At 40.3% G+C, this 12,316-nt stretch overlaps 3 protein-coding genes across 5 annotated transcripts; 2 read left to right on the top strand and 1 right to left on the bottom strand.

Annotated features, from left to right (window-relative positions):
• Positions 1–1,242: 1,242 nt before the first annotated feature.
• Positions 1,243–11,915, top strand: LOC118420850. Its single transcript, XM_035827892.1, has 6 exons — positions 1,243–1,443; positions 9,880–9,964; positions 10,258–10,405; positions 10,514–10,579; positions 11,012–11,176; positions 11,483–11,915. Exons 1-6 carry the CDS (start codon positions 1,392–1,394, stop codon positions 11,591–11,593), a joined length of 627 nt encoding a protein of 208 aa, XP_035683785.1. The 5' UTR covers positions 1,243–1,391; the 3' UTR covers positions 11,594–11,915.
• Positions 1,637–4,776, top strand: LOC118420847. Of its 2 annotated transcripts, XM_035827888.1 has the most exons (4): positions 1,639–1,919; positions 2,702–2,810; positions 3,143–3,210; positions 3,582–4,776. In XM_035827888.1, exons 1-4 carry the CDS (start codon positions 1,709–1,711, stop codon positions 4,649–4,651), a joined length of 1,458 nt encoding a protein of 485 aa, XP_035683781.1. In that variant the 5' UTR covers positions 1,639–1,708; the 3' UTR covers positions 4,652–4,776. The 2 variants fall into 2 exon arrangements, with proteins under 2 accessions (XP_035683782.1, XP_035683781.1); XM_035827889.1 differs by lacking the exons at positions 2,702–2,810; positions 3,143–3,210 and having other exon boundaries at positions 1,637–1,919.
• On the bottom strand, positions 3,879–8,738 carry LOC118420846. Of its 2 annotated transcripts, none has more exons than XM_035827885.1 (7): positions 8,418–8,738; positions 8,038–8,256; positions 7,785–7,878; positions 7,068–7,194; positions 6,148–6,648; positions 5,766–5,854; positions 3,879–4,111 (listed from the first exon to the last, which is right to left on the bottom strand). In XM_035827885.1, exons 1-7 carry the CDS (start codon positions 8,587–8,589, stop codon positions 4,066–4,068), a joined length of 1,248 nt encoding a protein of 415 aa, XP_035683778.1. In that variant the 5' UTR covers positions 8,590–8,738; the 3' UTR covers positions 3,879–4,065. The 2 variants fall into 2 exon arrangements, with proteins under 2 accessions (XP_035683778.1, XP_035683777.1); XM_035827884.1 differs by having other exon boundaries at positions 3,886–5,452; positions 5,719–5,854; positions 8,418–8,673.
• Positions 11,916–12,316: the final 401 nt, after the last annotated feature.

Below are 12,316 nucleotides of genomic sequence, written 5' to 3'. Positions count from 1 at the left end.
CTTATCAGGTATGTAACATTACTACAGGGTATCCCAAATACAATGAAGTTCATTTTCATTGTTAGAAGATGGTGTGTATTCAGATATTCAGCCTCTGAGCATTTTCACACTTCTACTGCTGTCAGACAGTAGACAATAGCATTACTACCGTCAGTCAGTAGACAATAGACAATAGAATACTATGGAATGCATACCAAATCAGACAGGTCTTTTTACACATTTGCTATTACTTACCAGACAGATCTGCTTCTTCTTCTTTCGATTGGACTGCCGCCCTCATCGTGTTGACGATTCTGCAGCCTAAAAATGTGTATTAACCGTTAACGTTATAGAACTGTCACTGACTGGAATTCGCTGCCACCAAGTACTTGTACACTAGGCGCATCCTCACTAGATAGCTTCAAACAACATTTGCAGTAAGAATACTAAGATTGGCAACGGTTAGGCGTGACAACCTGTTCAGTACTAAAATAACCTGCTGTCGGCCGCGTCGCGCGCTTATGTGTGTTGAAGGCTATATCAATAACCGTTAGATACAAATTGACAAAGTGCCAGTAAAGCACCTTCGCTCAGTCGCGATTTATAGGAGGCAAAAATTTCTCAAAATCAATGTCCATGTGCATTCTGAATCTCACGAAAATATAACGTTACATTCTGATTCTGAACTGTCAAATTGTCAAACTATCTTTCCATCATTATCGACATAAGGCCGTGATAGAAACTAAAGATAAATTTCCCTCAGTAACTTGTAAGCATCAGAAAAGATACAATTGTATAGTATTCTATAATGAAACTCCGGTTTTAGTGTGTGTAAATAAGTGGAATACAATGTATAACGTTACATAATGTTAGCAAGGTCATGTCGAGCAAAATTATGCACTAGAAAGCTTCGTCAGATTTTTTCACGCAACGTTACCTTTAGAGGTTTGCCGGTAAAACCTCCTTGCTTCAATCCCCGCTGTTCCTGGCTCTGTATCTTCAGCTGCGCGTTTGGGTGCCATTCTGAGCCAACTCAAGTGAATGTATACAGAAGAAAACAAATTTACAAGGAAGTTGCAGTATGAACGTCTGTCTCGTCCGAATGGTCCAAAACTGAAACTTGGCGCGAACTTTATGTCGAGATGCATTGTGGGAGTTAGGCCCCGCCCAGCGACTTCCATATATGGCAAGAGGGTTTCCATATTTGGCATGGTCCCACAATGCACCTAGTACCTCAATATAAGATTTCGCGCCAATTTTCATTCTGGAGGAAGAAGCGGGACCCAGACCAGACCCAGCACTAAGACCGGCAAGACGTGTGTCAGAAGTCTCCTGGTAAAACTGTTTTTCACTCTCTCAGCAAGGACGTTCTCAGCATCTGTTAAAAAAATCCTCTCCGTTGTTGTGTCAGAATGGCATCTAAGCGCGCAGCTCTGGATACTGAACCGGACACAGTGGACAAAGGTATGTACAAAAGTCTTGCGATAATATCTTGATCAATTTTTATACTTTACTCAAATCATATCTTAAAAATGACCCTTGAAGTTTGTTCTAACCATGCTAAATAAATCCAGAGTCCTGTATGTGTGTGTGGAGGGTTCCTATACGAGCGATCGCGCTGACGTCACGGTTACGTCACGTGACGTCATGGTAGGCAAAAAGCTGCTGGTGGGCGAGGAGAGCGGGCTGAACCCTCCTCGCCCACCAGTTGCGCGCGGGAAACGCAAACATGCCGACCAGTTGTTGTGCGCTGAATTGTACTAACCGGAAGGATAAAGGCAGTAGAAAGAAGTTTTTTAGAATCCCTGCGGAACCAGGACGAAGGGCTGCATGGCTTAGAGCCTTAAAAAGGTCAGATTTTGAGCAGGGAAAGAAAAACCCGACCGCGGCGTGGACACCACGAGGCCACGAGAGAGTGTGCAGCGACCATTTCATCTCAGGTTTGTGATCTATATGTTTTATATTTTGTTGTTGTCCCCCTTGCATAAATACATTTTTCGTGATGTAATAGTGTACTTTTCGTTACACATCTGCGGAAAGCTTAAGTAAGTTTTGTCGCTGATTCATGCCATATCAAGGATAGTGAATATTAATGTTACATGTATCAAAGTTTTACAGCGCGTCCACGTGGGAGGGGGGGGGGTCTGACTTATAAATAGTGGTAAAGTATCTGGGATGGACGTATACATATATAGTATACCAGAAGTATAACGTACATCACTTAACTGATTGACGAAGACATCTACAAATGTTTTAAAATGTCTTTAAAATCATCTACATCTACATGGGAATACCCCCAGATGGCCCCTACTGGAGCATATTGTGTGGGGAGGCCCCCAGCGGGTAGACCTCCACCTTGGCCCGGACCATTGTGGGATAGTGCAGGGGAAAGAAAGAACCAGACTGTGGAGTTTGATCCACTCACACCGGGATGATCCCCTGCTCTTTTCGATAAGTGTGGTGGGTTCTTTCAGTTTAACATGCCGAGGTGTGTAGCCGAAGCCAGGTACTCATTTTTCACCTTAGTGAAGTGAGGAAATAGGTGTAAAGTATGGTTTAAGTACCTTTCCCAAGGGCACAACAACAAAGTGACCTATCAGGGATTCCAACTCATACTTATCTTTGGATTATGAGTCCTACACCCTAACCACAAGACCAATTGCCAGCTCATTTTAAAATCATGTTTATAATACTGACAAGTTCTTTGCTTCTTGCATTGCAGGGAACCCTTCTAAAGACCCTGCAGATCCAGATTACGTCCCAAGCTTGTTTAACCTCCCAACCTCAGCAAGTTGCAATCGTTCAAGAAACCCAGTTGCCAAGAAAGATCGGTAGGTAACATTGGGGTTTTCAATGTTTCTTTATTGAAATTTGATTTACTGCTCATGCTGTTCATGCAGGCAGGCTGTTCATGCCTGTGTGAAACATTGCTATACTCTACCTCCTTGCCTGAGAAGATGACCATGAAAGTTTTACCAAGGATTCAGTTAAATCTCACAAAGATCCTGTAAGTTACTCATGTTAGAGTTTACACCTAGTCAAATGTTTTATATTTCATAACATTCACAGCAGTAATCACTAAATGCTATGCTAACAGAATGTATGTAGGAAACAAAGCATGCAACTTTGATTTACAACTTACAACATGCTTCATTGTTTGCAGGTATATGCGTGCAGCAAAAAGGCTGCGGGTGTCATCAGAGAATGAAGCCCCACCTACATCACTAAATGGTAAGGGCATTACAGAGGGAATAAGAAAAGTGTCTAATGGATACAATCAGTAATCCTAAACATATAAATTCTTGATCAACAGTTTAATCTATCATTCTTGCTCAACAAGTAAATCTATCACTTGTCACTTATTCAACATGAATCACATACCATACACACAAGACTACTTGCTACAAAGTTTATCCGCTTGGTTTTCGGAGTGGGGATATAGATGTGAATCAAGTAGAGAAGCATGCAACCTGCATGAGTAAAATATTGAAACAACAATACATACATATGAATCAGAGTTTAGAACATTCAGTTCAGTTCAGATATATGACACTCATAATGACATAGCACTTCCATTGAACTTCGGATTTGCTTTATTTCAGATGAAGAAATGATCGCTGACCCTCCTCCTGAAAGTGTAGAGACTCTGAGAGACCCCCTTCCTGAAAGTGTAGAGACTCTGAGAGAACAGCTCACAAAAGTACAAGAGGAGAAATGTAAGTTGGAACAGTTTTGCGAGTCCCTTCAAAGTGAAGCTGACAACCTTAGGGAAGAACGTGATCACCTTCAAGAACAAATCAAGAAATCATCAACATCAGCCTCCAATCTCACAGATGCAAAATGCAAGCTCTTCACTGGAATACCTACTGTTGCACTGTTTATGTTTGTGTTTAGACTTGTTAGTGATTTCATTGCTCCTCTAAAGTCCATGTGTCAGCAGGATCAAATACTCATGACTCTCATGAAGTTGAGACTAGGCCTCAAAAATGCTGATCTAGCTTTGAGATTTAGTGTTTCTGCCTCCACAGTTTCAAAAGTCATAAACCGTTGTATTCCAATCTTAGCTGTCCGACTAAAGTTCCTGATTCATTGGCCGTCCAAGGAAACCGTAAAGCGCAATCTTCCCAAAAAATTTCGGAAAAAAAAATACTCAAACTGTAGAGTCATCATTGATTGCTCAGAGATTTTCACTGAGAGGCCATACAATTTAAAGACCCGAGCAAAGACCTGGAGTAACTACAAACACCATCATACGTTCAAATTTCTGGTAGGTATTACACCTTATGGAGCAGTGTCATTTCTGTCCAGTTCCTGGGGTGGAAGAATTTCTGATAAAGACATTACGCTAAAAAGTCGTTTCTATAACAAAGTGGAATATGGTGATATGATTATGGCAGATCGGGGATTCACCATTTCTGAGGAACTTGCCCTGAAAGGAGCAACACTAGTTATGCCACCATTTACCACAGGAAGGAAACAACTCCCGGGGCGTATCGTCCAAGATGCCAGACAGATATCAACTCTAAGAATTCATGTAGAACGTGCAATTGAAAGAATCAAGAACTTCCAAATTCTCAGCCAAATCTGTCCATTAACATTTGCCCCTCTACTCAGTGACAGTGTTGTTATCTGTGCGGCTCTTACAAACTTACTTCCAAAGCTAATCAAGTAATTTTTAATGGCAATGTTGTCTGCACGAGCTGGCCTTTTCTGTATATCAAAATACTGAGATTGAAGGTAAAATGTTAAAGGGACACAAAACAAATTTTTGGGAAGCCCACTACAATATAATAAGTATACCACAAAGTACAATTCTTAATTGTTTTACATTAGTTTTTTAAAACATGACATAAAACTGTAAAATGCCTTCTATTGTTATACTAGTATTTTTAGTATTTCAAACTGTCCAGTAGGATTTAGCATTGACAACTGGGACAGAACCAATGGCCCCTTGGTTTTCTCTTGATGCCAACACATTTGTAATGGAACCATTCTGACTCACATTCATTGTTATCACACTTTACCATCCTACCATATGCTGGTTTCTGACAAGAACAGTAACGTTTGTTTGGGTCATCATCTTCCTGGAAAGTCACATCTACTCCAGAGTCTCCACACTGTAACTTGTGGGTCAGTATCTCAGGGATAAGACTGGACTTTACAAACTGGACACATGTAGACAACATTACATTTAACAGTGACTGGTCCCTTGGAACATTTACTACAACCATGCCTGCATTAGTCCACACTACAAAATCACATGTTGAGACACCGGTAACCAGCATATGTGTCTGGACTTGGGTGTAATATCTGTGCCCTGTCTTTAGCTTACAATCCTTATCTAAACAGTAGTTGGCATCTGATAGACACAGATCTGCAGCAGGATAGATGTCCCTGTACTTGTATGGGCACTTGATCTCAATCACAGTTCTTCCATGGCATGAACACTGTCTCATCCCATCAGGAGATGCACCTATATATACAACAGTAATGTTCAAATTAGTGGCAAAGTTTCTGATATTTCAAACATGAACATAATGTACTTACTTTTGATACTTGCCAAATGCTGCAAATGGCACATATTCACTTGGTACGAATACAGTGCAATTGTTAAAACAAGTACATGTATTTCATTGTTACATCAACAAAATCATAAGTCAATTAGACATTGTGTAGTTGGTACTCAATTACATGTACTATACTTCATAAGTTTGAAGTAAGAGCCAAAATTAGCTATACCTATGAAGGGAAAATCCTTGTAGAGAATGAGCCCCACTTCCTCCAATTTCACATCCTTGCAGATGCACAAGGTAGCTTCCAGGTACTGTTGCCTTGCCTTCTCCTCCTGTTTCATCCCCCATTGTATAGCTGGAACCTGAAAGTGAAATTCCCTATTTAGAATTTCTGACATAGAAAGCACAAATGAATTACATCTCTAATATGACACTATCTCGCATTGACTGAACATTTAGACTGTCACACTTTGCAGAAATATTTAGACTCCTGGTATTGTTTAAATCCAAATAAAGATCAGAGCTACACTTGCTCTGGGATTATTATGGTACATGTTCCAATATACAGGGTAATGTTGTCTCTTTGTGTGCCTTAATTACCTACGAAAAATGGCTTCCTGCAAGTGTACACTGTACTAGTTTTCAGTTAACTCACTTGGCTCAAATCCTTGCAGTCATATTGCATGACCTTCCGTACTGCAGTGGTGGGGTTTGATGCATGAAGGACATCATGCATGGATGTAGAAGTCACACGACCCTTGCGTTGCTGACGCCATAAAGCAGACTTGGACTGCCCCACTGTAGCTTTGTTGAGGTTTGTGATTTGCTCGGGGTTGCACCGAACATCCTCAAGGATGCTGTCTACACTAACACTAGTAACAGGGACTTTGGCTGGATGACAAGACCTGTATACCACAGGGGGAAGCGTCTCTGTGTTGACATCTGACTCATCTTCTGATGCTGTGTCTGTGTCCTCCTCCTCTTTAATGACAGCACTGGCAGTGGGACACAGCTTCCTCAGTTGTGAGAAAGCAGAAGCGGCCTCTTCTTCACTGAGTGGTGGCACATCACACTGCGGCTTCCGGCGCGCCTTCTTGATCTGGACTCCATGTTTAGGGTGCGAAAAGTCCATGTCCTCAGCCCTTTGTGGATCAACCTGAAAGAAATAATCCACAAAATGAATTATCAATAATATATGTGAGAAAAAGCATTATACAGTGGCCATGTCAGATATTACACTTTACAAAGAGGAACATCTTAGCCTGCAGTCCAACCTTGTTGTGCTTTAGTTCGCTCCCAAAGGTCGCTACCCCATGGCATTGACGGGGTAGCCACCGTTGGGAGTGGACTAAAGCACAACAAGGCTGGACTCCAGGCTAGGAACATCTACTATATTGCTGTAAATCTATAGTGTAGTGCTATATATTGTGAATTGGATACATGTAAATGCCACATGATTTTGTAGAAGCAAAGAAATCCATTCATTAATGTAAGTTATAACAGTCTACTTAGGCAAAAAAATTGTAGACATTGAAAAAAATTCTACTCAATTATAATGCCCAAATATGAACAGACCTTATCTTTGTAATATTTGTTCCACACGGCCTTTCTGCTGGTGCATGACGTCCGTTTTTCCTGAAGAGACCTGGAGGCCTCCACTGCGAACAGCAGTGCAGCCACATGGCTGCAGACCTCTCCCAATCTACATTGAAATATAACAAAAAATGAGTATACATTATAGGTACTATAGTCAGGAGCAATTTTAGAGTTAATGGTAAAAGGAACGGATAAGTTGGCCAGCTTCACAGTACAATGAAAGATTTGCCTTATCTTCTCATTATGGAAGTCTCTGTGATATTTGAATATTTCTACTATATACACATTTCTTTTAGCATTATCTACATCTACATGATGATATGTGTTAGTATACTCACTCTCAGGAACTGTTGATAACTCCAAATTACCTAGAAAACGAAACACATCAACAAGTAAAACCTGCAACAAGAACATCAACAAGAAGAAATGCATTTGCAACAGGTACAAATACAACTGGAAACCATCAAGCACAAGAACATGAACCAAGGAAAAAAATTAAGACAGTTATCTTGCCACATACAAACTGCATGGTCGCTCCTCCCTGGAAATATACGGAGGAACATTTACAGGTGAGTACTAGTTTGACTTTCATTATTTCTAAAACTGTTTCTTGCCATGGACCTCATCTGACGAGAACACTGTTAGATAAAAATGTGACTTTTTGGATATGATGGTCAATGCAGTTATATTACCTACCCTGCCATACAAGTGCAGTGAGCTGCCATGACATAACCCTCTTTTTTGGTCAAACACACCCATGGGTTGTGAGGAGTCTCTGTTACTCTCTGTCCTGAAACACAAATGTAACAGAAAAAAAAGATAATACAGTAAATATAAAAACGTATCTGACAGTTAAATACTAATCACGCATCTCATTCTTCATCTTCAAGAGTTCTCACTACAGGTACATGTAAGTAGAAATATTGTTCCAATGCACTCCAACACCCACCTGGCACAACCTTGGCCTTAAGGAAGCAGACCTTCACATTTTTTCCAATAGGGTGGTACCTGCACTCCCTCACATGGCCACTTATAAAGAGATTGTACGCCTCCAGGGATTTATAGGCTTTCATGGCTTCTCCGTTAAACGGACCTGGAGCCTCGATTAGGTAGGTGTAGATGCACCCATAGTCCGTATCTGGCCAGAGGCTCAAATCATCCTTCCAACCTGTATAACATACAAATGATAATAAACATAACGTTACGTAGCCAGAATTTCTAGAGATTAGCAACAAACACATTTACACGTACTCATGTTTTTGTAACCTTTATCTGACACAAAAATCTACCTTATCAAAATCTAGAAACACATGTACACATGATCCTCACCTGTCAGACTGTATGGGTCAGGTAGGCGTACACCGTCACCAGTCACCGCCGAACCAGTCACTTCCGGGTTTGAACTATCGCCGGCGTCTTCGACACTTACCATTAATTTCTCAAAATACCTGGTTCGGTCATTAGGCTCCAAAGAGCTAATGTAGCTGTTTGAAGAACTCATATTGATTAAACGTATTAATTAAACCACATTAGGAACAGAAATATAACAGCCCGGAACGGATGACAGAAAGCCCGTACGGCGGGAAAATCAAAACAACCGGAAACACATGACGGAAGTCAAGAGGGCAAGGGTCATTTTCTCCCAAAATATTACACAAGAAAAAAAAAAAAAAAGACTAAGAAGTAGTGAAAAAAATACAAAATCTGAAAAAATCCCATGGATGCGATAAAAACGTGGCTGAAAATGCGCAAATTCGCGTAAACAGTACGATCTGCTTCCGCGCCGGTATGCTAATTAGTAATCTGATCTCCTAACGCTTTTTGCCTACCAGTCAGCGCTCGTGCGCCGAATACCCCGGATGTAAACAATAACAGCGATTGCTCGTATGGCTCTTTTCTGATCCCTGATATGTCAGCTAGGATTAGAAGATCATGAGTTTTACGGGGAAAAACAAACCCAAATTTGTTTTGCTGCTTCTTCGCGTTTTATCAAGGAGCTTTTATACCTTGGTTTTATATCACGACCTTCTGTGGATAAATTAAAAACAACCGTAGCAAGAACAGGCCCAATGAATTGGCTGTCTGTAAGAATTGGACTGATCAGTACAACTAGTCTACTGTACTTCTATTTTGTTGAATCAAAAATTTGGCGGGAACGTGATTTGCTGTCATCGAGTAAATGAAAACCAGATGTAACACGTTAGATGAAGGAGGTTGATCTGAGTACACATTCCTTTCGTATGTAAATTTATGTAGACAGCCGCTGTCAGAAAAGTCGTGATGTGAAATGACTAAAGTGTGAAATGGCTGCGAAATTTCCATTGTGTTCATGTTCTGTTCTCTACCGTCTGGGGAAGTTTGTTATGGAAAGTTTGAAGTGTGAATGATGTCATAGCCCCGCCCACTTCGGCCAGAATAGTGGAAATGCAAAACAATAGTGTACAAATGCGCAAATTGTATTGTTATGTATAACCACCGAGGTATTGTAGGTATTCATTTCTGTGAAACCAGAAGATAAACTTGAGAACTTGAATATCGTGTCAAAAAATTGTTATACTGTTTGCCAACCATGTTTTTGTTGCCTGCTATGATAAAAAAAGTAGAACCTGATTTTATAAATCATCATTATCATCGCCATATATAAAACCATATTACTTAGGTTGGCCTTCCGATTGTCCTCCACAGTTTTATGTGAAATCAGCCTTTGTTTGACACTAAAAATCTTTTGATAATCGTAAATCGATAAAATGATATGTCATGGAAGAAAAATGATTTGTGTTTCCATCACCAGTGCCCACCAAGCCGAAGCCCAAGAGGAAGAAGCCCAGCCCTCCCAAGGTCCCAAAGTGTGGATGTAGAGGGGACTGTAGGACAAGGTGATTATTTATCATCTCCATCTTTGTCATGGCTCAAGTTTTGATGTTTCTGAAATCTCTTCCCAGGGATGAGGCCATTGTTTGATACTTGAAGGTTTAAAACTTGATTAAAAAAAAGGAAAAGCTAATATTAAGTTGATACTTTTTGCACTTTATGTAGTATAAAACGTTTATTGAAAAGGTATGAAAACTTCTTGACTATTCACATAGTAAAGCTCTTTGTAAAATACTTACGGATACACGGATGTACTTCTTTACTATCATCATCATCATCACCTTCACTATTGCTGCAGAAAATGTGCCTGCGGAAAGAAGGGGGAGGCCTGCGGGGACTCCTGCAAGTGTACTGGCTGTGTAAACCCCTTCAGCATCCTCAAGGAGTACAACATCGACTTGCCAGATGCAGCCCAGGACAAATGTCTCATGGACAACATCTACAAGGTACATCTGGCACTTCAGCAGCATTATATACAGCAGTTGACAAGAAAACATATTATTTTGTCAGTATGGAGAATATCAGAGTATACTTCATTTTGTGCCCTTGTGCAGGTAAAAGACCTGAGAGGCCGCCTGGAGCAGACTTATGAACTGGAGTGCTGTGAGGAGTCTGTACAGGTCAGTAATGATGTGTTTGACAAGACACAATCTGTTTGTTGAAGACCGGACTTTCATACAGTACATGTTAGAGATGGGTCCCAGTACATGATACCGGTACAAAACCATTTTGACTTCTGGGGCCAGATGTAGACTGATTGGAAAATAAACACACTGTAGATCTAACAGTAGGCGTCCACATGTTTTGAGGCTTGCCTGTCCAAAAAAAGAACATGGCCAAAGTAGAGTATAGTTGATAGTAATTTCTACAAAGTTTCTACAGTCTAACGTACAGAGACAGTTAGGCTTGTTTACACAAAGATACACCGTAAGATAAGTAACAAGTTACTTTTGCGTAGCTGCAGTAAAAGACCCATGGCTCATTTCTTTGAACTTTAGAAAGGAATGTTGGTGACTTCTCATTGACTTTGACATGTTTTTATCCCCATCCAGCTGAAGGATATGTTACCCAGGGTGTGCCACTGTCCTGGGGAGGAGTGTGGCTATGAGTGGCAGTACTCCTGGTGTTGGGACCGATTCATAGATGAGGAGTATCGTCCCAGGTACCACTGTGAGAAGTGTCGCCGTTGTGGGGACTACAGGGGGGACCATTGTGATGTAAGCGAGTGTTTCTTGTCAACAATTGTAACCATTAAGGCTTTTTTTCCTTCTTTGTTACCTTCACAAGCTTTGGATGTAAATGGTTTTGAAATTATAATATGTCAATGACTGGTTAACATCGCCCATGGACTATCACTGCTTCAAAATTCATTATTTGCATAGTCTGCCCTATGTACAAGCTTATGAAATAAAGTAAGTGAATTAGCAAGATTTCTGCATAAGGCTTTTCCTGGCATTACTGCTAAGCAAAATGGCATTACCTAACCAGCCAACCAATTAACCATAAGTCATTGTATTTTTCAGAGATGCAACCAGTGCTACTTTGCAGGCCACTACGGTTTCCCGTGCCCCTGCCGGGAGGAGGATGAGGTGGGCAGTGACGACGAGGAACGTGAAACATGCGCTGTTATGTAAAGCTCAGATTCCTGCATCTTCCAGGCACATCGAACTGCAAGGCCCATTACATATGATAGGGTGTTGCTTTTTAAGCCAGATGTAACACTTTAGCATTCAAGTTTTATTTAGCCTTATATCTTTAAAAAGTTCAGTGTCAAACTTTTAATTTTTTTCATATTTGAAAGTTGTTGTTATTAATAAAGCCATGATTATTATGCTTTATGATACATGTAACAAGCCAGTTTACAATGCATCAATTTTATACATGTAACAGTTATAATGTTACTGGTATAATGTAAGTAAAGTTGTTGGACATTAAAATGCCATATTTACCAACATCCTATTTCTCTTTGGTCAATCCTTGTTCACAAACGAGTCATTGTATCAATTAAGACCAAATATATGGTACTATTCAACAACATGTTATTGAAAATGGGACCCGACTTTACTAACATTGACATTACATTGATATAGCTTTTCATAAAGTGCAGAAATTGCAAAAAGAATTTGCAACATTCTTCTTGCTGGTGTGATAGGTTCCCAAACAAGTGAGAACGAGACAAAATAAAGACAGACTGGAAAGTAACAGTTATGTAGTATCTGGAAGTGTGTGTGGCTAGATACAAAAGTTTTCCTTTGGATCTGTTGTCATAATTGATAATATGACATCTTGGTAGCGACATCTAATGAAAGAGTGCAGTATTCCAAGCTCTACATACATTCCCCAAGTTCAACTCACTT

This window comes from Branchiostoma floridae, chromosome 8 (assembly GCF_000003815.2).
Source record: "Branchiostoma floridae strain S238N-H82 chromosome 8, Bfl_VNyyK, whole genome shotgun sequence".
Taxonomy (NCBI): Eukaryota; Metazoa; Chordata; class Leptocardii; order Amphioxiformes; family Branchiostomatidae; genus Branchiostoma; species Branchiostoma floridae.
The sequence above is the reverse complement of the archived record's forward strand: the minus strand, read 5'-3'. Positions and strand labels throughout refer to the sequence as shown.

Coding starts and splice junctions, on each gene's coding strand:
- LOC118420850 (XM_035827892.1), top strand. CDS start 1,392: ATGGCATCTAAGCGCGCAGCTCTGGATACTGAACCGGACACAGTGGAC. Junction 9,965..10,257: donor AGAGGGGACTGTAGGACAAG/GTGATTATTTAT, acceptor CTATTGCTGCAG/AAAATGTGCCTGCGGAAAGA. Junction 10,580..11,011: donor GCTGTGAGGAGTCTGTACAG/GTCAGTAATGAT, acceptor ATCCCCATCCAG/CTGAAGGATATGTTACCCAG.
- LOC118420847 (XM_035827888.1), top strand. CDS start 1,709: ATGCCGACCAGTTGTTGTGCGCTGAATTGTACTAACCGGAAGGATAAA. Junction 1,920..2,701: donor CAGCGACCATTTCATCTCAG/GTTTGTGATCTA, acceptor CTTGCATTGCAG/GGAACCCTTCTAAAGACCCT. Junction 3,211..3,581: donor CCCACCTACATCACTAAATG/GTAAGGGCATTA, acceptor GCTTTATTTCAG/ATGAAGAAATGATCGCTGAC.
- LOC118420846 (XM_035827884.1), bottom strand. CDS start 8,589: ATGAGTTCTTCAAACAGCTACATTAGCTCTTTGGAGCCTAATGACCGA. Junction 8,257..8,417: donor TGACCCATACAGTCTGACAG/GTGAGGATCATG, acceptor TATGTTATACAG/GTTGGAAGGATGATTTGAGC. Junction 7,879..8,037: donor TAAGGCCAAGGTTGTGCCAG/GTGGGTGTTGGA, acceptor TTTGTGTTTCAG/GACAGAGAGTAACAGAGACT.